The sequence below is a fragment of the Oncorhynchus mykiss genome, chromosome 13, assembly GCF_057628025.1.
Source record: "Oncorhynchus mykiss isolate SJ-2025 chromosome 13, ASM5762802v1, whole genome shotgun sequence".
In the NCBI taxonomy this organism is placed as follows: Eukaryota; Metazoa; Chordata; class Actinopteri; order Salmoniformes; family Salmonidae; genus Oncorhynchus; species Oncorhynchus mykiss.
This window is the reverse complement of record NC_143034.1, coordinates 13,470,476-13,496,147: the sequence shown is the minus strand read 5'-3', so window position 1 is coordinate 13,496,147 and position 25,672 is coordinate 13,470,476. Positions and strand designations below refer to the sequence as shown.

The 25,672-nt window shown below is 44.0% G+C and overlaps 1 protein-coding gene across 1 annotated transcript; it reads right to left on the bottom strand.

Moving 5' to 3' along the window:
* Window positions 1–1,614: 1,614 nt before the first annotated feature.
* Window positions 1,615–18,199, bottom strand: LOC110519427 (pancreatic secretory granule membrane major glycoprotein GP2). Its single transcript, XM_090195241.1, has 10 exons — window positions 18,059–18,199; window positions 17,470–17,579; window positions 14,623–15,273; window positions 13,912–14,355; window positions 12,492–12,697; window positions 11,682–11,833; window positions 3,392–3,637; window positions 3,004–3,163; window positions 2,193–2,268; window positions 1,615–2,065 (listed from the first exon to the last, which is right to left on the bottom strand). The coding sequence occupies exons 2-10, from the start codon at window positions 17,534–17,536 to the stop codon at window positions 2,046–2,048; spliced, it is 2,022 nt and encodes a 673-aa protein (XP_090051367.1). The 5' UTR covers window positions 17,537–17,579; window positions 18,059–18,199; the 3' UTR covers window positions 1,615–2,045.
* Between the last annotated feature and the right edge of the window lie 7,473 nt (window positions 18,200–25,672).

Genomic DNA, 25,672 nt, shown 5'->3' with positions numbered 1-25,672 from the left:
CTTCATCTTTAACCTGTCTCCTCCCCTTCATTTTTAACCTGTCTCCTCCCCTTCATCTTTAATCTGTCTCCTCCCCTTCATCTACACTGATCTGAAGTGGATTTAACAAGAGACATCAATAAGGGATCGTAGCTTTCACCTGGATTTACCTGGTCAGTCAGTCTTGGAAAGAGCAGGTGTTCCTAATGTTTAGTACACTCAGTGTAAGTGACAGAGTGAAAAGAAGGAAGCCTGTATAGAATAAAAATATACATTCCTGAGGCACTGAAGTAAAACTGCAAAACATGTTAATAAAGAAATTAACCTTATGTCCTGAATACAAAGCTTTATCTTTTGGAAAAATCCAACACATCACTTCATATTTCAAAGCATGGTGGTATGCTTGTCATCGGCAAGAATTAAGGATAAAAATAAACGGAATATAGCTATAAGCACAGGCAGAATCCTAGAGGAAAACCTGGTTCAATCTGCTTTCCAACAGACACTGGGTGACAAATTCACCTTCAGCAGGACAATAACCTAAAACACAAGGCCAAATCTACACCGAAGTTGCATACCAAGACGAGATTGAATGTTCTTGAGAGGCCCAGTTACAGTTTTGACTTAAATTGGCTTGAAAATCTATGGCAACACTTGAAAATGGCTGTCTAGAAATGATCAACAACCAACTTGACAGAGCTTGAAGACTTTTTAAATAACAATATGCAAATATTGTACAATCCAAGTGTGCAAAGCTCTTCGAGATTTACCCAGAAAGGCTCACAGCTGTAATCGCTGCCAAAGGTGATTCTAACACGTGTTGGCTTAGGTGGTTGAATACTTACAGTGCATTCGGTAAGTATTCAGACCCCTTCCCCTATTCCACATTTTGATACGTTACAGCCTTATTCTAAAGTTGATAAAATTAAATGTTTTCCTCGTCAATCTGCAAAGAATATCGCATAACGACAAAGTGAGAACACAATACCTTATTTACAAAATAGACCGCTGTGCCATCCGGGAGAAAGTCATTAGATTTGAGATTCAACACATGAAGAAAGATTATTAAAAGGACAATTACTCCACTTTTCAACCTCATATTCATTATCTCCAGCACGATGTCATTATCGATGTACAGTGTGGAACGAGATTATTACCCTTGATAAAAGATGATCAATTATGACTGTATAAAATAAATAATTCCAATACTGTGCTATATTGTATGCTATATTTGGGGGGAATGATGTGTATGCTATATGCGGGGGGAAATTATGTAAGGGATTAACGCAGACGTTCTGTATATTACCATCGGAATAATGGATGACGCAGCGGGACGACGTGGAGCTGAGTTTGATTACAAGATGTCCGAATAACTTATTTGTTCTGGAGATAATGAAAATTAGGTCGAAAATTGGTGGACTTGCCCGTTAATTATTGAATTAATAAAAAAGTATTTGTAAGTCTGCTGTTGTTGTGTCGTGATGATGCAGACTTCTAACAGTGTTTCTGGGGTAATACTGACACCTACTGGTTCATCATTGTCTTGACTGATCCCAAAGAGAAAGAACTAAGCCATAGCAATAGTACACTACATGCCCAGTACATTATTCATACATTAATACATGTATACATATATTTATCCTTTATATTTTATTAACACTATTAAATGACTGCACATACAAAGCATTTTAGAGCAATAGGATGAAATGATATTATAGCTGCAGCTTAAACCAGAAAGGGAGATGTTTGTGTTGATATAATCACAACTAGATGTCCATTTATTTTAACGTTACAAACATTAGTGACCAGCACATACACTTTCTGGCCTCAAGCCTTAGTTAAAGGTTCAACAATTAAATTGTGTTGGTTCAAATAGAAATGCTTTCCCAATTATCCTAGTCGTAAGAAAAATATAATTATTTGTAACTGGATGTATGTAAGATATTAAATATGAAATGGCTTGGTTTAGGACATAAATGATGTATAGGTGAGATAGGTTTATGAACTTTACATGAATCATTTAGATAACTGGATTCATTGTTTAGGATACAGGAAGCATGACAAGTTCAATCTTCATTTTGGGACCCTGAAAGTCAAAAACAAATACACTGTTATTTAGTTACTTAGTTACCTGAGTGTCCATCACTGACATCAACATCATTTGTTTGATTGACATCTATTATTGGTTTTGATTGATAAGAGGTCGTACTCACAGGTGATTGGTCCGATGGTGAGGGGTTCGAGGGGGACAGAGGGGGTGACAGAGCGGTATTTCCTTTTGGTGCACATCTGAGGAGAGAGACGAGAGGGAGTCAGAGAGATCAGATACTGAGACAGAGAGACCAGACACTGAGACAGAGAGACGGGAAGGAGTCAGAGAGACCAGACACTGAGACCGAGAGGCCAGAGAGAGTCAGAGAGATCAGACACTGAGACAGAGAGACGAGGAGTCAGAGAGACCAGATACTGAGACAGAGAGACGAGAAGGAGTCATAGAGATCAGATACTGAGACAGAGAGACCAGAGCGAGTCAGAGAGACCAAACACTGAGACAGAGAGACCAGACACTGAGACAGAGAGACGGGAAGGAGTCAGAGAGACCAGACACTGAGACCGAGAGGCCAGAGAGAGTCAGAGAGATCAGACACTGAGACAGAGAGACGAGGAGTCAGAGAGACCAGATACTGAGACAGAGAGACGAGAAGGAGTCAGAGAGACCAGACACTGAGACAGAGAGACGAGGAGTCAGAGAGACCAGACACTGAGACAGAGAGACGGGACGGAGTCAGAGAGACCAGATACTGAGACAGAGAGACTCAGGAGAGTCAGAAACCACCACACACAAACTGTGTGAGACCAGAGAGAGACCACAAACTGAGTGAGACCAGAGAGAGACCACAGACTGAGTGAGACCAGAGAGAGACCACAAACTGAGTAAGACCCGTGAGAGACCACAGACTGATTGAGACCAGAGAGAGACCAGAGACAGAGTGGATGAGTCAGCGGGAAAGATGCAGGACTCACTGGAGTGCAGGAGGAGCTCCTCTGGTCACACAGGCTGAGTCTGCAGTGCAGGAAGACGTCCCGGTAGTCCCCCTGGTACAGGAACAGCAGAACAGAGAAGCGAGCCCTGAGAGACGAGCCGCTCTCCTCCACCCTCACCTGACGGAATTCAGTCGGACATCTAGGAAACAGGGAGGATCATGGGTTTAGGTTAGATAACGCAACAAAAAATACACAAACATTAGGGTTCGTTTCCCAGACAGAATAATCCTGATCCTGGAGTAAAAAGCATTCTCAATGGAGAAGCTACATGTAAAGTGTTGTTAGTCCAGAACCAGACTAAATCTGTGTCTGGGAAAACCTCCTCCATATGTTCCCTGAGTATAAACCAAGACACCTGCACACATACTTGTTCTGAATGATGTAGTATCGCATGATGTCTTTAGGGTCGGGGGATTGCGTGGCATAGCAGTCCTCCAGAACAACCACGAAACGCTCCGTCTCGGACTCCTCTACGGACACGCCCACGTGCAGCACGGAACCCACCGGCAAGGTGACTCCGCCCGCTGGGTAAGCCTTTGTGAAGTCGTCGCTGTGGTACAGAGTCATGTTGGAGCCCACTCTGGAGCCCTTACCGACTCTGGAACCTTTCAGCCTGTCAAATGGGCCAATGGGAGGTTTGGTTTTGTTAGATTCCAAATAAACAGAGTAGAAAACTCACGGATGTTTAGTAAAGCTGAAACCAAGTTTATTCACCACTGGGTCATACAGCAGCATGACAAAGACATGTTTCCACTAGTGGTAGTATATATATAGACCCCAAAGTGGGTGGAGCATCCTCCTTCCCTCTAAACATGACATGTTTATTGCTGGGCAGGAAGTTAAGTGATGCAGGCAATAAACTGTTCCTTCTCCCTTAACATGACCTGACCTCCATTCCTCACTAACCCACATCTCTCCATCCTTATCAGTTCCTGCAACCATGTGATTGCCTTTCCTTTACTCAATACATTCCAAGCTTAACTGCCTCCACCACAAACATTCCTCCTCCAGATAACCATTACCATCTGGTGTAGAAACCAGACTATGGTATTCAATATTTCAAGTTTAGGAGTCAGAGCCCATCAGTTAAGAGATGCAGTCAGAGATGGTGAAGGACAAACAAAGTGCCTTGGGTGAGAAATTTTACAATTTTTAACTTTACAGGCTCAGTAAAATGAATCGTTAATATTATTAGTTAATATTATTATTATTTATAATGAATTATAATTAAATTAGTTCTAATAAAAATAATAAATGCACATTATTGTTGAAGCACTTTTCAAGACACCAAAAGTCACTTTAGATAGGCAAGATAAGAAATGATTATTATTATAGTTTTAGCACTATTACACAGCCAGTTTCAACTACATATCTTGGTGGAACAACCAGAACAACCAGTAGTGTGATGAGTGGACAGAGGAGGAGATAAACTCTTAACTAGTTACCTAAAGGATCATCAAGAACCACAGGTTTGGAGTATAAACTGTCTACGCATTAACAGGATACTGACAGTCCGACGTGTTCGCCTGCATTAACAGGATACTGACAGTCCGACGTGTTCGCCTGCATTAACAGAATACTGACAGTCCGACATGTGTTCGCCTGCATTAACAGAATACTGACAGTCCGACATGTGTTCGCCTGCATTAACAGAATACTGACAGTCCGACATGTGTTCGCCTGCATTAACAGAATACTGACAGTCCGACATGTGTTCGCCTGCATTAACAGAATACTGACAGTCCGACATGTGTTCGCCTGCATTAACAGGATACTGACAGTCCGACATGTGTTCGCCTGCATTAACAGGATACTGACAGTCCGACATGTGTTCGCCTGCATTAACAGGATACTGACAGTCCGACATGTGTTCGCCTGCATTAACAGGATACTGACAGTCCGACATGTGTTAGCCTGCATTAACAGGATACTGACAGTCCGACATGTGTTAGCCTGCATTAACAGGATACTGACAGTCCGACATGTGTTAGCCTGCATTAACAGGATACTGACAGTCCGACATGTGTTCGCCTGCATTAACAGAATACTGACAGTCCGACATGTGTTCGCCTGCATTAACAGAATACTGACAGTCCGACATGTGTTAGCCTGCATTAACAGAATACTGACAGTCCGACATGTGTTAGCCTGCATTAACAGGATACTGACAGTCCGACATGTGTTCGCCTGCATTAACAGAATACTGACAGTCCGACATGTGTTCGCCTGCATTAACAGAATACTGACAGTCCGACATGTGTTCGCCTGCATTAACAGGATACTGACAGTCCGACATGTGTTCGCCTGCATTAACAGGATACTGACAGTCCGACATGTGTTCGCCTGCATTAACAGGATACTGACAGTCCGACATGTGTTCGCCTGCATTAACAGGATACTGACAGTCCGACATGTGTTAGCCTGCATTAACAGGATACTGACAGTCCGACATGTGTTCGCCTGCATTAACAGAATACTGACAGTCCGACATGTGTTCGCCTGCATTAACAGGATACTGACAGTCCGACATGTGTTCGCCTGCATTAACAGAATACTGACAGTCCGACATGTGTTCGCCTGCATTAACAGGATACTGACAGTCCGACATGTGTTCGCCTGCATTAACAGGATACTGACAGTCCGACATGTGCTAGCCTGCATTAACAGGATACTGACAGTCCGACATGTGTTCGCCTGCATTAACAGGATACTGACAGTCCGACATGTGTTCGCCTGCATTAACAGGATACTGACAGTCCGACATGTGTTCGCCTGCATTAACAGGATACTGACAGTCCGACATGTGTTCGCCTGCATTAACAGGATACTGACAGTCCGACATGTGTTCGCCTGCATTAACAGGATACTGACAGTCCGACATGTGTTCGCCTGCATTAACAGGATACTGACAGTCCGACATGTGTTCGCCTGCATTAACAGGATACTGACAGTCCGACATGTGTTCGCCTGCATTAACAGGATACTGACAGTCCGACATGTGTTCGCCTGCATTAACAGGATACTGACAGTCCGACATGTGTTCGCCTGCATTAACAGGATACTGACAGTCCGACATGTGTTCGCCTGCATTAACAGGATACTGACAGTCCGACATGTGTTCGCCTGCATTAACAGGATACTGACAGTCCGACATGTGTTCGCCTGCATTAACAGGATACTGACAGTCCGACATGTGTTCGCCTGCATTAACAGGATACTGACAGTCCGACATGTGTTCGCCTGCATTAACAGGATACTGACAGTCCGACATGTGTTCGCCTGCATTAACAGAATACTGACAGTCCGACATGTGTTAGCCTGCATTAACAGGATACTGACAGTCCGACATGTGTTAGCCTGCATTAACAGGATACTGACAGTCCGACATGTGTTAGCCTGCATTAACAGGATACTGACAGTCCGACATGTGTTCGCCTGCATTAACAGAATACTGACAGTCCGACATGTGTTAGCCTGCATTAACAGAATACTGACAGTCCGACATGTGTTAGCCTGCATTAACAGGATACTGACAGTCCGACATGTGTTCGCCTGCATTAACAGAATACTGACAGTCCGACATGTGTTCGCCTGCATTAACAGGATACTGACAGTCCGACATGTGTTCGCCTGCATTAACAGAATACTGACAGTCCGACATGTGTTCGCCTGCATTAACAGAATACTGACAGTCCGACATGTGTTCGCCTGCATTAACAGGATACTGACAGTCCGACATGTGTTCGCCTGCATTAACAGAATACTGACAGTCCGACATGTGTTCGCCTGCATTAACAGAATACTGACAGTCCGACATGTGTTAGCCTGCATTAACAGGATACTGACAGTCCGACATGTGTTCGCCTGCATTAACAGAATACTGACAGTCCGACATGTGTTCGCCTGCATTAACAGGATACTGACAGTCCGACATGTGTTCGCCTGCATTAACAGGATACTGACAGTCCGACATGTGTTCGCCTGCATTAACAGAATACTGACAGTCCGACATGTGTTCGCCTGCATTAACAGAATACTGACAGTCCGACATGTGTTAGCCTGCATTAACAGGATACTGACAGTCCGACATGTGTTCGCCTGCATTAACAGAATACTGACAGTCCGACATGTGTTCGCCTGCATTAACAGGATACTGACAGTCCGACATGTGTTCGCCTGCATTAACAGGATACTGACAGTCCGACATGTGTTCGCCTGCATTAACAGGATACTGACAGTCCGACATGTGTTCGCCTGCATTAACAGAATACTGACAGTCCGACATGTGTTCGCCTGCATTAACAGGATACTGACAGTCCGACATGTGTTCGCCTGCATTAACAGAATACTGACAGTCCGACATGTGTTAGCCTGCATTAACAGGATACTGACAGTCCGACATGTGTTCGCCTGCATTAACAGGATACTGACAGTCCGACATGTGTTCGCCTGCATTAACAGGATACTGACAGTCCGACATGTGTTCGCCTGCATTAACAGGATACTGACAGTCCGACATGTGTTCGCCTGCATTAACAGAATACTGACAGTCCGACATGTGTTAGCCTGCATTAACAGGATACTGACAGTCCGACATGTGTTAGCCTGCATTAACAGGATACTGACAGTCCGACATGTGTTAGCCTGCATTAACAGAATACTGACAGTCCGACATGTGTTCGCCTGCATTAACAGGATACTGACAGTCCGACATGTGTTCGCCTGCATTAACAGGATACTGACAGTCCGACATGTGTTCGCCTGCATTAACAGGATACTGACAGTCCGACATGTGTTCGCCTGCATTAACAGGATACTGACAGTCCGACATGTGTTCGCCTGCATTAACAGGATACTGACAGTCCGACATGTGCTAGCCTGCATTAACAGGATACTGACAGTCCGACATGTGTTCGCCTGCATTAACAGGATACTGACAGTCCGACATGTGTTCGCCTGCATTAACAGAATACTGACAGTCCGACATGTGTTAGCCTGCATTAACAGGATACTGACAGTCCGACATGTGTTAGCCTGCATTAACAGAATACTGACAGTCCGACATGTGTTAGCCTGCATTAACAGGATACTGACAGTCCGACATGTGTTAGCCTGCATTAACAGGATACTGACAGTCCGACATGTGTTCGCCTGCATTAACAGGATACTGACAGTCCGACATGTGTTCGCCTGCATTAACAGGATACTGACAGTCCGACATGTGTTCGCCTGCATTAACAGAATACTGACAGTCCGACATGTGTTAGCCTGCATTAACAGGATACTGACAGTCCGACATGTGTTCGCCTGCATTAACAGAATACTGACAGTCCGACATGTGTTCGCCTGCATTAACAGGATACTGACAGTCCGACATGTGTTCGCCTGCATTAACAGAATACTGACAGTCCGACATGTGTTCGCCTGCATTAACAGAATACTGACAGTCCGACATGTGTTCGCCTGCATTAACAGAATACTGACAGTCCGACATGTGTTCGCCTGCATTAACAGGATACTGACAGTCCGACATGTGTTCGCCTGCATTAACAGAATACTGACAGTCCGACATGTGTTCGCCTGCATTAACAGAATACTGACAGTCCGACATGTGTTAGCCTGCATTAACAGGATACTGACAGTCCGACATGTGTTAGCCTGCATTAACAGAATACTGACAGTCCGACATGTGTTCGCCTGCATTAACAGGATACTGACAGTCCGACATGTGTTCGCCTGCATTAACAGAATACTGACAGTCCGACATGTGTTCGCCTGCATTAACAGAATACTGACAGTCCGACATGTGTTAGCCTGCATTAACAGGATACTGACAGTCCGACATGTGTTCGCCTGCATTAACAGGATACTGACAGTCCGACATGTGTTCGCCTGCATTAACAGGATACTGACAGTCCGACATGTGTTCGCCTGCATTAACAGAATACTGACAGTCCGACATGTGTTCGCCTGCATTAACAGGATACTGACAGTCCGACATGTGTTCGCCTGCATTAACAGAATACTGACAGTCCGACATGTGTTCGCCTGCATTAACAGGATACTGACAGTCCGACATGTGCTAGCCTGCATTAACAGGATACTGACAGTCCGACATGTGTTAGCCTGCATTAACAGAATACTGACAGTCCGACATGTGTTAGCCTGCATTAACAGGATACTGACAGTCCGACATGTGTTAGCCTGCATTAACAGGATACTGACAGTCCGACATGTGCTAGCCTGCATTAACAGGATACTGACAGTCCGACATGTGTTAGCCTGCATTAACAGGATACTGACAGTCCGACATGTGTTAGCCTGCATTAACAGGATACTGACAGTCCGACATGTGCTAGCCTGCATTAACAGGATACTGACAGTCCGACATGTGTTCGCCTGCATTAACAGGATACTGACAGTCCGACATGTGTTCGCCTGCATTAACAGAATACTGACAGTCCGACATGTGTTCGCCTGCATTAACAGAATACTGACAGTCCGACATGTGCTAGCCTGCATTAACAGGATACTGACAGTCCGACATGTGTTCGCCTGCATTAACAGAATACTGACAGTCCGACATGTGTTCGCCTGCATTAACAGGATACTGACAGTCCGACATGTGTTCGCCTGCATTAACAGAATACTGACAGTCCGACATGTGTTCGCCTGCATTAACAGGATACTGACAGTCCGACATGTGTTAGCCTGCATTAACAGGATACTGACAGTCCGACATGTGTTAGCCTGCATTAACAGGATACTGACAGTCCGACATGTGTTCGCCTGCATTAACAGGATACTGACAGTCCGACATGTGTTCGCCTGCATTAACAGAATACTGACAGTCCGACATGTGTTCGCCTGCATTAACAGGATACTGACAGTCCGACATGTGTTCGCCTGCATTAACAGGATACTGACAGTCCGACATGTGTTAGCCTGCATTAACAGGATACTGACAGTCCGACATGTGTTCGCCTGCATTAACAGGATACTGACAGTCCGACATGTGTTCGCCTGCATTAACAGAATACTGACAGTCCGACATGTGTTCGCCTGCATTAACAGGATACTGACAGTCCGACATGTGTTCGCCTGCATTAACAGGATACTGACAGTCCGACATGTGTTCGCCTGCATTAACAGAATACTGACAGTCCGACATGTGTTCGCCTGCATTAACAGGATACTGACAGTCCGACATGTGTTCGCCTGCATTAACAGGATACTGACAGTCCGACATGTGTTCGCCTGCATTAACAGGATACTGACAGTCCGACATGTGTTAGCCTGCATTAACAGAATACTGACAGTCCGACATGTGTTAGCCTGCATTAACAGAATACTGACAGTCCGACATGTGTTAGCCTGCATTAACAGGATACTGACAGTCCGACATGTGTTAGCCTGCATTAACAGAATACTGACAGTCCGACATGTGTTAGCCTGCATTAACAGGATACTGACAGTCCGACATGTGTTAGCCTGCATTAACAGGATACTGACAGTCCGACATGTGTTAGCCTGCATTAACAGAATACTGACAGTCCGACATGTGTTCGCCTGCATTAACAGAATACTGACAGCTTGACATGTGTTAGCCTGCATTAACAGAATACTGACAGTCCGACATGTGTTAGCCTGCATTAACAGAATACTGACAGCTTGACATGTGTTAGCCTGCATTAACAGAATACTGACAGCTTGACATGTGTTAGCCTGCATTAACAGGATACTGACAGTCCGACATGTGTTAGCCTGCATTAACAGGATACTGACAGTCCGACATGTGTTAGCCTGCATTAACAGGATACTGACAGTCCGACATGTGTTAGCCTGCATTAACAGGATACTGACAGTCTGACATGTGTTCGCCTGCATTAACAGGATACTGACAGTCCGACATGTGTTAGCCTGCATTAACAGGATACTGACAGTCCGACATGTGTTCGCCTGCATTAACAGAATACTGACAGTCTGACATGTGTTCGCCTGCATTAACAGGATACTGACAGTCTGACATGTGTTCGCCTGCATTAACAGAATACTGACAGTCCGACATGTGTTCGCCTGCATTAACAGGATACTGACAGTCCGACATGTGTTAGCCTGCATTAACAGGATACTGACAGTCCGACATGTGTTCGCCTGCATTAACAGGATACTGACAGTCCGACATGTGTTAGCCTGCATTAACAGAATACTGACAGTCTGACATGTGTTAGCCTGCATTAACAGGATACTGACAGTCCGACATGTGTTAGCCTGCATTAACAGAATACTGACAGTCCGACATGTGTTCTCCTGCATTAACAGGATACTGACAGTCCGACATGTGTTAGCCTGCATTAACAGAATACTGACAGTCTGACATGTGTTCGCCTGCATTGTTTTACATTGTGCTACATTATATTACATTGTGTTACAGGGTTTGGATTTAGAAGTGGGAGGGGCATAATTATTATCGTTTTTAAATCCAGTCGTAAAAAGACTCCAAACAGCCTCCCCGACGGCTCGGAGGCGTCCGCATGGTCCTAAAGTACACCGCTGCCTCGTATTGTATCACATTCCAATGATAAAACTGGTCAAAGATGTTGTGTTACATTGTCCATGTTTTACAGTGTTTACTGTAACGTCACGTCTCCACTTACGACAGGTAGGGTTTGATGGCCACATCCAGGCTGGTCTCTGATTCCAGAGGGTAGGCACAGGAGAAAGGCACGCTCACGGGTCGGCTGAAGGACACGTCGGGAACGTGGTAGATGAATAAACTGTTGGAAAAGATGGCGTCAGTTCCGTTTGTCTGGTGAAAGGGGGAAAAGGGAAGAAGGTTAGAAGCCAGGAGAGGACCTCTCACCAGTTCTCACAATAATATAATTCTTGGACTATTGTATTTCAGTTCATCTGTTCATCATTTTCTGTTGATGGCAACATGTCTCACAGCAAGTGTTCTCTGTTGATGGCAACATGTCTCACAGCAAGTGTTCTCTGTTGATGGCAACATGTCTCACAGCAAGTGTTCTCTGTTGATGGCAACATGTCTCACAGCAAGTGTTCTCTGTTGATGGCAACATGTCTCACAGCAAGTGTTCTCTGTTGATGGCAACATGTCTCACAGCAAGTGTTCTCTGTTGATGGCAACATGTCTCACAGCAAGTGTTCTCTGTTGATGGCAACATGTCTCACAGCAAGTGTTCTCTGTTGATGGCAACATGTCTCACAGCAAGTGTTCTCTGTTGATGGCAACATGTCTCACAGCAAGTGTTCTCTGTTGATGGCAACATGTCTCACAGCAAGTGTTCTCTGTTGATGGCAACATGTCTCACAGCAAGTGTTCTCTGTTGATGGCAACATGTCTCACAGCAAGTGTTCTCTGTTGATGGCAACATGTCTCACAGCAAGTGTTCTCTGTTGAACATTTTGGTGAGGAACGGGGTGAACGGGTCGGGGTCTGTTCTCACCACCAGAGTGTTTCCGCAGGCGCCCTCCGTGCGCTCCACCTGGTACCATACCATGCCGCCACGCTCTTCGTGAGCGGCACACCGGGGGTCGGCCAGGTTAGCGGTGGTGGCGTCCAGACCAGCGGCCTCCAGGCTAGTCCTGTTGAGACCCACCTGTACCAGGCTCCGCCCACACACTACCTCTGGGTGCAGCAAAACAGGCTGATCTGTAAGAGAGGAAGAGAGAGACAGAGGGATGAGAAACAGGCTGATCTGTAAGAGAGGAAGAGAGAGACAAGAGGGATGAGAAACAGGCTGATCTGTAAGAGAGGAAGAGAGAGACAGAGGGATGAGAAACAGGCTGATCTGTAAGAGAGGAAGAGAGAGACAGAGGGATGAGAAACAGGCTGATCTGTAAGAGAGGAAGAGAGAGACAGAGGAATGAGAAACAGGCTGATCTGTAAGAGAGGAAGAGAGAGACAAGAGGGATGGGAAACAGGCTGATCTGTAAAAGAGGAAGAGAGAGACAGAGGGATGAGAAACAGGCTGATCTGTAAGAGAGGAAGAGAGAGACAGAGGGATGAGAAACAGGCTGATCTGTAAGAGAGGAAGAGAGAGACAGAGGGATGAGAAACAGGCTGATCTGTAAGAGAGGAAGAGAGAGACAGAGGAATGAGAAACAGGCTGATCTGTAAGAGAGGAAGAGAGAGACAGAGGGATGAGAAACAGGCTGATGTGTAAGAGAGGAAGAGAGAGACATAGGGATGAGAAACAGGCTGATCTGTAAGAGAGGAAGAGAGAGACAGAGGGATGAGAAACAGGCTGATCTGTAAGAGAGGAAGAGAGAGACAGAGGAATGAGAAACAGGCTGATCTGTAAGAGAGGAAGAGAGAGACATAGGGATGAGAAACAGGCTGATCTGTAAGAGAGGAAGAGAGAGACAGAGGGATGAGAAACAGGCTGATCTGTAAGAGAGGAAGAGAGAGACAGAGGAATGAGAAAAGAAAGAAAGAGTGTTATTCAAGAACCCCAATTGAAAAGAAGGAATTACAAATTCTCACATGCACTCTTAGAAAAAGTTATTTCAAAATGGTTCTTCGGCTGTTTCCATAGGATAACCCTTTTTGTTTCCAGGTCGAACCCTCTAGGGAAGGGGTTCAACTTGGAACCCAATAGGGTTCTACCTGGAACCAAAAAAGGGTTCTTCAAAGGGTTCTCTTATGGGGACAGCCGAAGAACCCTTTTAGGTTCTAGAGAGCACCTGTTTTTCTAAGAGAGTACATAGGTCCTCAAGCAGGTGTTTTCTGAGAACTCACCTGGCCTCTCACACCGCCAAGTGACCCCATAGGTCCTCAAGCAGGTGTTTTCTGAGACTCACCTGGCCTCTCACACCGCCAAGTGACCCCATAGGTGCTCAAGCAGGTGTTTTCTGAGAACTCACCTGGCCTCTCACACCGCCAAGTGACCCCATCGGTGCTCACGCAGGTCTCCCCCTCTCTGCAGGTACCACACATTGCTTTTGGCGTAGTCGTGGCAACCTGTGACTGTGTTGTTGTTGTGGTGCGATTGTTGTCTACTGGTGTTTTTGTCGAGGTGACAACATCTACTGGTGATTTTGTCGTAGTGGTGATATTTATGGATGTTTGTGTTGTCGTGGTGATCTTAATAGGTGTTTGTGTTGTCATGGTGATCTTAATAGGTGTTTGTGTTGTCATGGTGATCTTAACAGGTGTTTGTGTTGTTGTGGTGTCTTTTACAGGTGCATTTGTTGTCTTCGTGACCTTTACAGGGGCTTTTGTTGTTGTTGTGGTTGTTGTTGTTGTGGTGGTTGTTGTTGTGGTTGTTGTTGTGACTGGTTTTGGTGTTGTGGTGGGAGCTGTCACATCTGGAACAAGGAGTTAAACAGGAAACACAGTTATGAGGGAACATTCATCACTCATGTTTTGAAAGAACTAGTATGCTGGTATTTCCAGAATCAATATGAATGAATGGATGAATATGCTGAGTACTGTTGATATCTAGGGCCATAAGAAGAACATCAAGAAGAAGAACATCATGGTGTATATAACCAGCTGGTGAATGACTGGTGAACTGGTGAACAACGTCAACAAGCCCCACTCAGAACTTGGCAAAGCAGGGGGCAAAACCTTACATGCACAATAGGCGACGTAGCACCCGGGAGGCATGACGAACTTGTACACAAAGTAGTTCCCAGGGCATGCCTTGACGTGGATGGGCTGAGACTGCACCCAGCAGCAGTCCCCATTGAAGCTGGCGCAGACTGCACTCTGGACAATTTCATCCACCTGCTGGGGGGGAGGAAACGCCAGCCACAAGGGAGCCTGGGTGCCGCACTTGAAGGAATCCACGCACTTGTCCGGCATGGACACGCTCTGGTTGCCGATGAACATGCGGTAATAGCCGTCCCAGTGGACGTTGCGGTCGCAGTGCTTGTTGCCCACGTGGTTGTTGGTGGAACGCCAGGCGTCGTTCAGGACCGTGTAGATCTTACAGGGGTTGGAGCACTGCTGGATGCCGGCGACCGTGATGCAGTCCTCCCCGTCGGCGCACTCGTTGAAGCCGCAGCTGAACCGGACATGGGCAAGGTTGGTGTTGGAGGTGGGGTAGGAGCGGCGGACACGGCGAGGGGCGTGGTGGTCGGCGGCGGCGGTGTGGCCAGGTAAACAGATGAGGCCGTCTCCGGAGAAGCCCTTCTTACAGGTGCATGTGATGTCACCTGCCATGGCGGAGGTGCGGCAGACGGCTTGTTCGTGACACGCCTCGCAGCTGGTGACAATCATACCTGTGGGGATTTGGGAATATATGGGTTCATCGTCTTTTTAGGTTGAGGTATCATGATACACCTGAATTGTTTTGATGCCTCCATTTTAAGGTTCTGAGACTAAAGAGCAGAGAAGATACAGAAGTCAGTTGTGTGGTGGGTTATTTAAGCAATAAGGCATGAATATATGTACATGGCCAATATACCACAGCTAAGGGCTGTTCTTAGGCATGATGCATACCACAAACCCCAGTTGCCTTATTGCTATTATAAACTGGTTACCAATTAAATTAGAGGAGTAAAAATATATGGTCTGATATACCACGGCTTTCATCCAATCAGCATTCAGGGCTCGAACCACCCAGTTTATAAATACTATTAAACTCTATTAAAATACTTCGTAAATACAATCCTTAATACATAATACATATACTGTCTAACCAAATATATTTGATCTCGTAATATGGCAGACACTCAGTGAGAAAATATATTTTACAAATGATATATTGTCTGTCATATATAGTATTCATTATGTAATATATATTATGGACACACCTACTCATTCAAGGGTCTATCTTCTGTATACCGCCCCTACCTTGTCACAATACAACTGATTACAGCTGAAACGCATTGAGAAGGAAAGAAATTGAAATGCATTCCAGGTGACTACCTCATGAAGCTGGTTGAGAGAATGCCAAGAGTGTGCAAAATTCTCATCAAGGCAAAGGCTTGCTACTTTGAAGAATCAAATGTATAAAATGTTACACTTTTTTTTGGTTGATGCATGATTGCATATGTGTTATTTTATAGTTTTGATGTCTTCACTATTATCATACAATGTAGAAAATAGCAAAAATAAAGAAAAACCCTTGAATGAGTTCAAACTTTGGACTGGTACTGTAAATATTTTGATGTATTAAATATATAGTATATATGTGTGTACCTGAGGTATGTCCAGCTGTTGATGTATTAAATATATAGTATATATGTGTGTACCTGAGGTATGTCCAGCTGTTGATGTATTAAATATATAGTATATATGTGTGTACCTGAGGTATGTCCAGCTGTTGATGTATTAAATATATAGTATATATGTGTGTACCTGAGGTATGTCCAGCTGTTGATGTATTAAATATATAGTATATTTGTGTGTACCTGAGGTATGTCCAGCTGTTGATGTATTAAATATATAGTATATATGTGTGTACCTGAGGTATGTCCAGCTGTTGATGTATTAAATATATAGTATATATGTGTGTACCTGAGGTATGTCCAGCTGTTGATGTATTAAATATATAGTATATATGTGTGTACCTGAGGTATGTCCAGCTGTTGATGTATTAAATATATAGTATATATGTGTGTACCTGAGGTATGTCCAGCTGTTGATGTATTAAATATATAGTATATATGTGTGTACCTGAGGTATGTCCAGCTGTTGATGTATTAAATATATAGTATATTTGTGTGTACCTGAGGTATGTCCAGCTGTTGATGTATTAAATATATAGTATATATGTGTGTACCTGAGGTATGTCCAGCTGTTGATGTATTAAATATATAGTATATATGTGTGTACCTGAGGTATGTCCAGCTGTTGATGTATTAAATATATAGTATATATGTGTGTGTACCTGAGGTATGTCCAGCTGTTGATGTATTAAATATATAGTATATTTGTGTGTACCTGAGGTATGTCCAGCTGTTGATGTATTAAATATATAGTATATATGTGTGTACCTGAGGTATGTCCAGCTGTTGATGTATTAAATATATAGTATATTTGTGTGTACCTGAGGTATGTCCAGCTGTTGATGTATTAAATATATAGTATATTTGTGTGTACCTGAGGTATGTCCAGCTGTTGATGTATTAAATATATAGTATATATGTGTGTACCTGAGGTATGTCCAGCTGTTGATGTATTAAATATATAGTATATTTGTGTGTACCTGAGGTATGTCCAGCTGTTGATGTATTAAATGTATAGTATATTTGTGTGTACCTGAGGTATGTCCAGCTGTTGATATATTAAATATATAGTATATATGTGTGTACCTGAGGTATGTCCGGCTGTTGATGTATTAAATATATAGTATATATGTGTGTACCTGAGGTATGTCCAGCTGTTGATGTATTAAATATATAGTATATATGTGTGTACCTGAGGTATGTCCAGCTGTTGATGTATTAAATATATAGTATATATGTGTGTACCTGAGGTATGTCCAGCACTGAACAGAACCAGTAGAGGCACCAGCAGAGCCACCAGGATCATCCTCATCAACACTAGTTACTTCTACAGGGGCAGAAACGGGGAACACAACCTGAAGGAAAATACACTTATTATATTAATCCACACTTTATCCACAATTTACATCCACTCGAAAGTCAGGCACGTTTAAATGCAAGTTTGACTTGATTTAATTTGACTGTATCTATACAGGTCATCCTATGGTGATAAAACACATTTTATTTTCTGTCACAATAAACCACATTCTGCAATAAACCACATTAGAAAACATCTAATACATTAATAGATATTAAACATGGACACACATTCTCTGGAGGGTATTATAACAACACATCTAATACAATAATAGATATTAAGCACGGACACACATTCTCTGGAGGATATTATAACAACACATCTAATACATTAATAGATATTAAGCATGGACACACATTCTCTGAAGGGTATTATAACATTTCAAACTCAGTGCAGATATATTAATTTCACCAAACCAAAAATAACTTTGTTTAACCAGACAGGATGAATAGTGATCTGAGAGAAGTACCGACTTACCAAATGTTGATGCTGACTGCTGGAACCACCTGTAAACTAGGCATTTATACACTGGTTATCTGGGAGTGGGGGAAGCAGGTCACATTGTGCAATATTCCCAGGGACAATACCTTAGTCTGGGTCCCAGTCTGTTCAGCTCTCATTCCACTCCTTGCCACTCCTTGTCATGATAAACTGTTTGGCAATGACACAGAGGACATGGAGTGAAATGTCAGTCGAAACTGACTGGATTTCAGACTAACAATAGGTGTGGAAGAGGTTCAATGACAACTATCACTGTTCATACGCAAGGAATGCAACAATCGCCTGATCACCATGGAAACCTGGGCTGTGATTAAGCTAAAGTCTATATGCTCTGTTGGGTGGCATGTCGATTAAATTGGATGTTTTCAAACGAATTAAACAAACTTAAAAGAAATCTCCAAAACCTTAAATCAACAGGACAGGTGTGGTGGCTGATGGGTGGCATTAGGTCAACACCATGTGATATATGAGGTGATTCATGTCTCACAATAACCCAGAGAACAATTTAACATTTGGCTGACTTCTTACACCCAAGACATGCTAACCTCTCACCATTGCAATAACAGGGGAGGTTAGCATTATATATCATACCCCCAAGACATGCTAACCTCTCACCATTACAATAACAGGGGAGGTTAGCATTATATATCATACCCCCAAGACATGCTAACCTCTCACCATTACAATAACAGGGGAGGTTAGCATTATATATCATACCCCCAAGACATGCTAACCTCTCACCATTACAATAACAGGGGAGGTTAGCATTATATATCATACCCCCAAGACATGCTAACCTCTCACCATTACAATAACAGGGGAGGTTAGCATTATATATCATACCCCCAAGACATGCTAACCTCTCACCATTACAATATCAGGGGAGGTTAGCATTATATATCATACCCCCAAGACATGCTAACCTCTCACCATGACCAATAACAGGGGAGGTTAGCATTTTTTGGGGGGAGTGTGAAATTTATGCCTTTAACTTTCTTACTCATTATTAACAATTAATTCAGGATTATCTGTAACCATGGTAGCATCCACATTAATGTAGAAGTGTTTAGAAACATATTCTATTCTTATTTACGTTAAAAGTGACTCCAAAATAACACAACACATTATTTACTGTACATTTCTATTGGGCACAAAATAATCTGAAACACAACAAGAACAAATAGCAAACACATCCAACTAATGTATGTAGTCATTGTGTGCTGTGAATATGGGACTAAATACTCCACTTTTGACTACTTTAATACCCATATAAGTGAATTTGTCCCAATACTTTCGGTCTCCTAAAATCGGTGGACTGTATACTAAAGGTTCTGTAATTTCTAAACAGTTTCACCCGATATGGATGAAAATACCCTCAAATTAAAGCTGACAGGCTGCACTTTAACCTCAACGTCAGCAAATCATTTCAAGACTGAGGGAAATAACTTCATTTGCATGTGGGATGGACTCATATGTTGTATGTGTATAAAAACAGAGCCAGGAAGTGCTCTGGAAAAGTGTGTGTTCCGCGGACCATCTAGGCTTCTAGATATATATTGTATTAAAAGCCTATATTGAATTCACAAGTTCTTGTAAGTGTTATATTTTGTAACGATCCTCCACGACACAGGATGCCCTTTAACCTCAACGTCAGCAAATCGTTTCCAATACAAAGTCCCAGAGTACAAAACCACTAAATCTGTGTCCCTGTCCCAATACTTCTGGAGCTCACTGTCCCAATACTTCTGGAGCTCACTGTCCCAATACTTCTGGAGCTCACTGTCCCGATACTTCTGGAGCTCACTGTCCCAATACTTCTGGAGCTCACTGTCCCAATACTTCTGGAGCTCACTGTCCCAATACTTCTGGAGCTCACTGTCCCAATACTTCTGGAGCTCACTGTCCCAATACTTCTGGAGCTCACTGTCCCGATACTTCTGGAGCTCACTGTCCCAATACTTCCGGAGCTCACTGTCCCGATACTTCTGGAGCTCACTGTCCCAATACTTCTGGAGCTCACTGTCCCAATACTTCTGGAGCTCACTGTCCCAATACTTCTGGAGCTCACTGTCCCAATACTTCTGGAGCTCACTGTCCCAATACTTCTGGAGCTCACTGTTCCAATACTTCTGGAGCTCGCTGTCCCAATACTTCTGGAGCTCGCTGTCCCAATACTTCTGGAGCTCACTGTCCCAATACTTCTGGAGCTCACTGTTCCAATACTTCTGGAGCTCACTGTCCCAATACTTCTGGAGCTCACTGTCCCAATACTTCTGGAGCTCACTGTCCCAATACTTCTGGAGCTCACTGTTCCAATACTTCTGGAGCTCACTGTTCCAATACTTCTGGAGCTCGCTGTCCCAATACTTCTGGAGCTCACTGTCCCAATACTTCTGGAGCTCACTGTCCCAATACTTCTGGAGCTCACTGTCCCAATACTTCTGGAGCTCACTGTCCCAATACTTCTGGAGCTCACTGTTCCAATACTTCTGGAGCTCGCTGTCCCAATACTTCTGGAGCTCGCTGTCCCAATACTTCTGGAGCTCACTGTCCCAATACTTCTGGAGCTCACTGTTCCAATACTTCTGGAGCTCACTGTCCCAATACTTCTGGAGCTCACTGTCCCAATACTTCTGGAGCTCACTGTCCCAATACTTCTGGAGCTCGCTGTCCCAATACTTCTGGAGCTCACTGTCCCAATACTTCTGGAGCTCACTGTTCCAATACTTCTGGAGCTCGCTGTCCCAATACTTCTGGAGCTCGCTGTCCCAATACTTCTGGAGCTCACTGTCCCAATACTTCTGGAGCTCACTGTTCCAATACTTCTGGAGCTCACTGTCCCAATACTTCTGGAGCTCACTGTCCCAATACTTCTGGAGCTCACTGTCCCAATACTTCTGGAGCTCACTGTTCCAATACTTCTGGAGCTCACTGTTCCAATACTTCTGGAGCTCGCTGTCCCAATACTTCTGGAGCTCACTGTCCCAATACTTCTGGAGCTCACTGTCCCAATACTTCTGGAGCTCACTGTCCCAATACTTCTGGAGCTCACTGTCCAGTGTTCTTGTCTTTGTTCCCTTTAAATCGTTCAGTTTTTGTCTTCTGTCTGTACTATAGATATGCCTGTTTCAACTGTGTCGTTCTCACATAATACATCTCCATTTAGTCTTCTGTTTGTACTATAGATATGCCTGTTTCAACTGTGTTGCTCTCACGTAATACATCTCCATTTAGTCTTCTGTTTGTACTATAGATATGCCTGTTTCTCCATTTAGTCACGCTGAATCAGTGGATTAATAACAACAAAAGATCTGACCTGTTCCCTTTGTCTTATTCCAAACCCTTTTCTCTTTGCTCTAGATGACCAACAATAGCCAGTTGTCACCACGATGACATTATATCAACTATTCACGCTGAGGGAAAGGTGAACTGTTCCCACTCGTCTAAACACAGACTCAAATGGCACCCTATTCCCTATATAGTGCACTACTTTTGTTTACTAAGATGGTCAAAAGTAGTGCCATAAGTAGGGAATAGGGTGCCATAAGTAGGGAATAGGGTGCCATAATTAGGGAATAGGGTACCATAAGTAGGGAATAGGGTACCATAAGTAGGGAATAGGGTGCCATAAGTAGGGAATAGGGTGCCATAAGTAGGGAATAGGGTGCCATAAGTAGGGAATAGGGTGCCATAAGTAGGGAATAGGGTACCATAAGTAGGGAATAGGGTGCCATAAGTAGGGAATAGGGTGCCATAAGTAGGGAATAGGGTGCCATGAGTAGGGAATAGGGTACCATAAGTAGGGAATAGGGTGCCATAAGTAGGGAATAGGGTGCCATTTGAAACGGGGCCATAGTGTTCCACAGGCATTATCCCTCTCTCTATGGCTTATAGACGATACAGCAAGTTTTGTTATTTTGTTTTAGTGTTAAGTCACTTCTACATGCCTGAACAATTTGAGAGCTTGGTATTTAATGTTTAGAGCCCATGGGAATCCATGAAACTCATGTATCCATGAATCTCATTAGCACATACTTAAAAAAATGGTTGCCCCCTTATATTTTCAGTCGTGAAGAGGGCCTGACAACGCTTCCTCTCTCCTCAGGACGCTGTATTGGCCCTCAGATCCTCAAAATGTTGTACAGCTGCACCACTGAGAGGATGGTGGCTGGCTGCATCACCGCTTGGTAAGGCAGTTATGAAGTTAGCACATACTTTTAAAAAAACGGTTTCACCCTTACAAGGGAGTCAAATAACATTAAGCCTGATCAATCAATTAGAACACCTTAGTAAATAACTTACTCAACACCTTAGCAACGGGCCTACGACCAAATATGGTCATGTCATGTCTGTACATACTGGAAGAAATGGGTCCACCGTTCTCATGTTAGGACCAACAAAACATATATGAACCCTTTAATGGAGGACGAAGGAAGCAACGCCTCCTGATGATTTAAGCCCTGCTGTTTAGTTACGTCAACTGTGAAACATTAAGTCGAAAAAAGAATTAGGAAAATAAATGACACGAACAAGATGAAATTCTATCAGAACCTCAGCTTAGCCATAACTCTGCTTCACCTAAAGTCAACAGCAAGACATTGATATAATGACACAACAGACTGATGTAATAGTAAAAAGGTACAGTTCACTTTATTATCTCAGTCGTTAAGATGCAGAAGCTCTCTGTTGTCCCATTGCAAGGCTGTTTGGTTCAATCTGGCCATTTGGTTCCATGGAAGACAAACAGTGAAAATACAAGGTTACCAGTGAGGTGTTTGTGTTACGGTTGGGAACTGCCAGGGACCTCACAATATGATATCATCACGATACTTAGGTGCCGATACGATGTATTGCATTTCTTACAATTTTCACGATTGTATAGGTAATATTGTTACTCGATACTGCGATTTTATTGTGATGTGATGTTCTGAACATATGGCTCACTATATGTCAGCTGTTCCAAACATATGGCTCACTATATGTCAGCTGTTCCAAACATATGGCTCACTATAATTCTGATGTTCTGAACATATGGCTCACTATATGTCAGCTGTTCCAAACATATGGCTCACTATATGTCTGATGGTCTGAACATATGGCTCACTATATGTCAGCTGTTCCAAACATATGGCTCACTATATGTCTGATGTTCTGAACATATGGCTCACTATATGTCAGCAGTTCCAAACATATGGCTCACTATATGTCAGCTGTTCCAAACATATGGCTCACTATATGTCTGATGTTCTGAACATATGGCTCACTATATGTCAGCTGTTCCAAACATATGGCTCACTATATGTCAGCTGTTCCAAACATACGGCTCACTATATGTCAGCTGTTCCAAACATATGGCTCACTATATGTCAGCTGTTCCAAACATATGGCTCACTATATGTCAGCTGTTCCAAACATATGGCTCACTATATGTCAGCTGTTCCAAACATATGGCTCACTATATGTCAGCTGCAGAGAAAATGAGTTTTGATCAGTCATGGAAATAAAAGTGTTGAAAACATGTTGATTCACTATTTAAAGACAAGATGGAGAACAAGATATAGGATGAAACATATTGGACTTTTGTTGCATCTACAGCCAACTAGCGCTTGCTAATGCTGTTTAGCAAAATAAATGGAAGTATCAATTTAAGTCAGATTTGGCTCAGTTCAGGGTTCAATTTGAATGTAAATGAAAACCAGGAAAAATGTAATTGGGTAAACACAGTGTGTAAACATGTCATATTTCTCCCAGGTAGGTCTGACGGCTCCATCCAGGCTGCTCTCCAGGGGATAGACACAGTGTGTAAACATGTCATATTTCTCCCAGGTAGGTCTGACGGCTCCAACCAGGCTGCTCTCCAGGGGACAGACACAGTGTGTAAACATGTCATATTTCTCCCAGGTAGGTCTGACGGCTCCAACCAGGCTGCTCTCCAGGGGATAGACACAGTGTGTAAACATGTCATATTTCTCCCAGGTAGGTCTGACAGCTCCATCCAGGCTGCTCTCCAGGGGACAGACACAGTGTGTAAACATGTCATATTTCTCCCAGGTAGGTCTGACGGCTCCAACCAGGCTGCTCTCCAGGGGACAGACACAGGAGAAAGGAAGGCTCCCTGGTCCAGTGAGGGAGTCTAGCAGCTTCTTAAACCAATAGGCTGTTGGAGTAGACAACCTGGGTGGTGCTAAACCAATAGGCTGTTGGAGTAGACAGCCTGGGTGGTGCTAAACCAATAGGCTGTTGGAGTAGACAGCCTGGGTGGTGCTAAACCAATAGGCTGTTGGAGTAGACAGCCTGGGTGGTGCTAAACCAATAGGCTGTTGGAGTAGACAGCCTGGGTGGTGCTAAACCAATAGGCTGTTGGAGTAGACAACCTGGGTGGTGCTAAACCAATAGGCTGTTGGAGTAGACAACCTGGGTGGTGCTAAACCAATAGGCTGTTGGAGTAGACAGCCTGGGTGGTGCTAAACCAATAGGCTGTTGGAGTAGACAGCCTGGGTGGTGCTAAACCAATAGGCTGTTGGAGTAGACAGCCTGGGTGGTGCTAAACCAATAGGCTGTTGGAGTAGACAGCCTGGGTGGTGCTAAACCAATAGGCTGTTGGAGTAGACAACCTGGGTGGTGCTAAACCAATAGGCTGTTGGAGTAGACAGCCTGGGTGGTGCTAAACCAATAGGCTGTTGGAGTAGACAGCCTGGGTGGTGCTAAACCAATAGGCTGTTGGAGTAGACAGCCTGGGTGGTGCTGGTCTGGAGAAAAGACGAAAGGCAGTAAGGTAGATGTTTTATTTACATAGTCAGTTACTCCTCCAGTGTTGCATAATCTTTTGGCACAAATTGAGGAAATTTGTTCTCACCTCCAGAGTGTTCCAACCTGGTACCACACCTTGCCGTTAGCCTCCTTGCGGTCAGCCAGGTAGGAAGAGGAAGCGTTCAGACCAGCAGCCTCCAGGTTAGCCCTGTGGAGACTCACCTGTACCAGGCTCCGCCCACACACTAGCTCTGGGGCCGTGATAGGTTGCCCTTTAACGTGGACAGAAGGGGAGTGGAGAGAAAAGTTGAAAGAGGGAAAGAGGGAAAGAGGGAAAGATAAAAAGATGGAGAGGTCACTAACAGCCAATGTTACTATCAGACAAGGTGAGCATGCCGACTGTCAAACACACATAGGAAGTTCCTGTCCCATTGTCAAACACACACAGGAAGTTCCTGTCCCACTGTCAAACACACATAGGAAGTTCCTGTCCCACTGTCAAACACACACAGGAAGTTCCTGTCCCACTGTCAAACACACACAGGAAGTTCCTGTCCCACACCAGCTCTGGAGCTCAGTGATAAAGTCAGCAGGTAAAAAAACATCAACAGAAAAAAAAGTTCAATGAAATATACAAACATTACATCAGCAGCTTAAAATGAACAGTTCATGCTACAAAAACAACTTCATAACAGGTTTTTAAAATAGGGTATATTTTAAAAACACTGCTTCACAGTGGGAAATACACTTGCGGAGAACATCCGTTCCCCCAACACCCGGTTGGAACCAAAAATCTCCAATTTGGACTCCAGGCTAAAATTTCCACCGGTCTAATGTCCA